Raw genomic sequence first — 1,260 nt, 5'->3', positions numbered from 1 at the left:
TGTTTGAACACATTGTTGTTATCCCGATGATGTCACTTTGTTTTTCCTGATGATCATTTTGTGCTTTTTCTCTCTTTTTTTTGCAGTTTTGTGTGCGAAGAATCTGGTGAAGAAGGATTTTTTCAGTGAGTATCAGCGGAGTTCTTCTTTGTGTGGTGGGACATAGCGGGCCAGGGGGCCAGAAAATGAAAGGGGGGCTCGGAATATTGTCTTCCTGCTGTAAGATGTACCCTCTGCATTAAATCTGACCTCCGTCCTTCCCTTCAGTCTTCTATCTTCTCAGCTCGCTTCCTCTCTCCTCCTCTACGCTGAAATGTAAAGTACAGGAAGTGGCTGTTGAGAACAGGAAGTGGTGGCACACTCCACATGTCACATTTCAAAGATGGCCCCTCAGCAGTGTCTTCCTTGTAACCCTGGCCGTACCCTGTGATTTTATATTGAAACAAAATGGATGTTTCCAGACAATGTCCTTATCATTGCCATAGAAATATCTTCACTGATCTCTTGTGCTGAGGAGGAAAGGCTGGTGGCCATTGCTGGGTGGTCGGCCATTGCTGGGTGGTCGGCCATTGCTGGGTGGTCGGCCATTGCCGGGTGGTCGGCCGTGCTGCGGTCGGCCGTGCTGCGGTCGGCCGTGCTGCGGTCGGCCTCAGATACGAGGCGCAGCCTATATTCAGGTTTGGTTGGACCGTGCGTGTGATTTCCGTGTTCAGCTCGTAGGCCGGCTGCGTTATCTGCTCTCTTTCTTTCGCCCCCAACTGCAGGGCTCCCGGATCCTTTTGCCAAGGTGGTAGTGGACGGGTCGGGGCAATGCCACTCTACGGACACAGTGAAGAACACCCTGGACCCGAAGTGGAACCAGCACTACGACCTGTAAGTCCTCTGCAAAGTGTCACTCGGCTAAACCATTTCTCATAGATTTGGGGGGGATACTGAGGGGGAATAACAGGCGCCGTTCCTCCGCTGAAAGTGCGGCATGTAGCGTGCAAATTACCGGTGGGAATGGGTGTTCTGGTATAATCATGTGATGTCAGTGGCGTGTATACCAAACCATCACAGAGGATCATTGTTGGGGTTTGTGTAAGCAGGGGAGCCCATTAGGTGGATGGTGATCGTAGCTCTCAGAGCTGATGCTGGTAGATCAGGAAGGGGGGGATGGCGGCCAGGAGAGAGAGTGCCTGGAGAGAGAGAGTGCCTGGAGAGAGAGAGTGCCTGGAGAGAGAGAGTGCCTGGAGAGAGAGAGTGCCTGGAGAGAGAGAG

The 1,260-nt window shown here is 52.4% G+C and overlaps 1 protein-coding gene across 1 annotated transcript in view; it reads left to right on the top strand.

Moving 5' to 3' along the window:
* The first annotated feature begins 49 nt into the window (after positions 1-49).
* The window catches only part of SMURF2 (SMAD specific E3 ubiquitin protein ligase 2), a 26,508-nt gene continuing 25,297 nt past the window's right edge, over positions 50-1,260 (top strand). Inside the window, exons 1-2 of the mRNA XM_018569270.1 lie at positions 50-125; positions 765-873. Of these exons, the coding sequence (XP_018424772.1) occupies positions 50-125; positions 765-873 (185 nt within the window). The remainder of the gene's footprint in view (positions 126-764; positions 874-1,260) is intronic.

Source organism: Nanorana parkeri, unplaced genomic scaffold (assembly GCF_000935625.1).
Source record: "Nanorana parkeri isolate BGI_ZX_2015 unplaced genomic scaffold, ASM93562v1 scaffold1316, whole genome shotgun sequence".
NCBI lineage: Eukaryota > Metazoa > Chordata > Amphibia > Anura > Dicroglossidae > Nanorana > Nanorana parkeri.
This window is presented reverse-complemented; position numbering and strand designations above follow the sequence as displayed.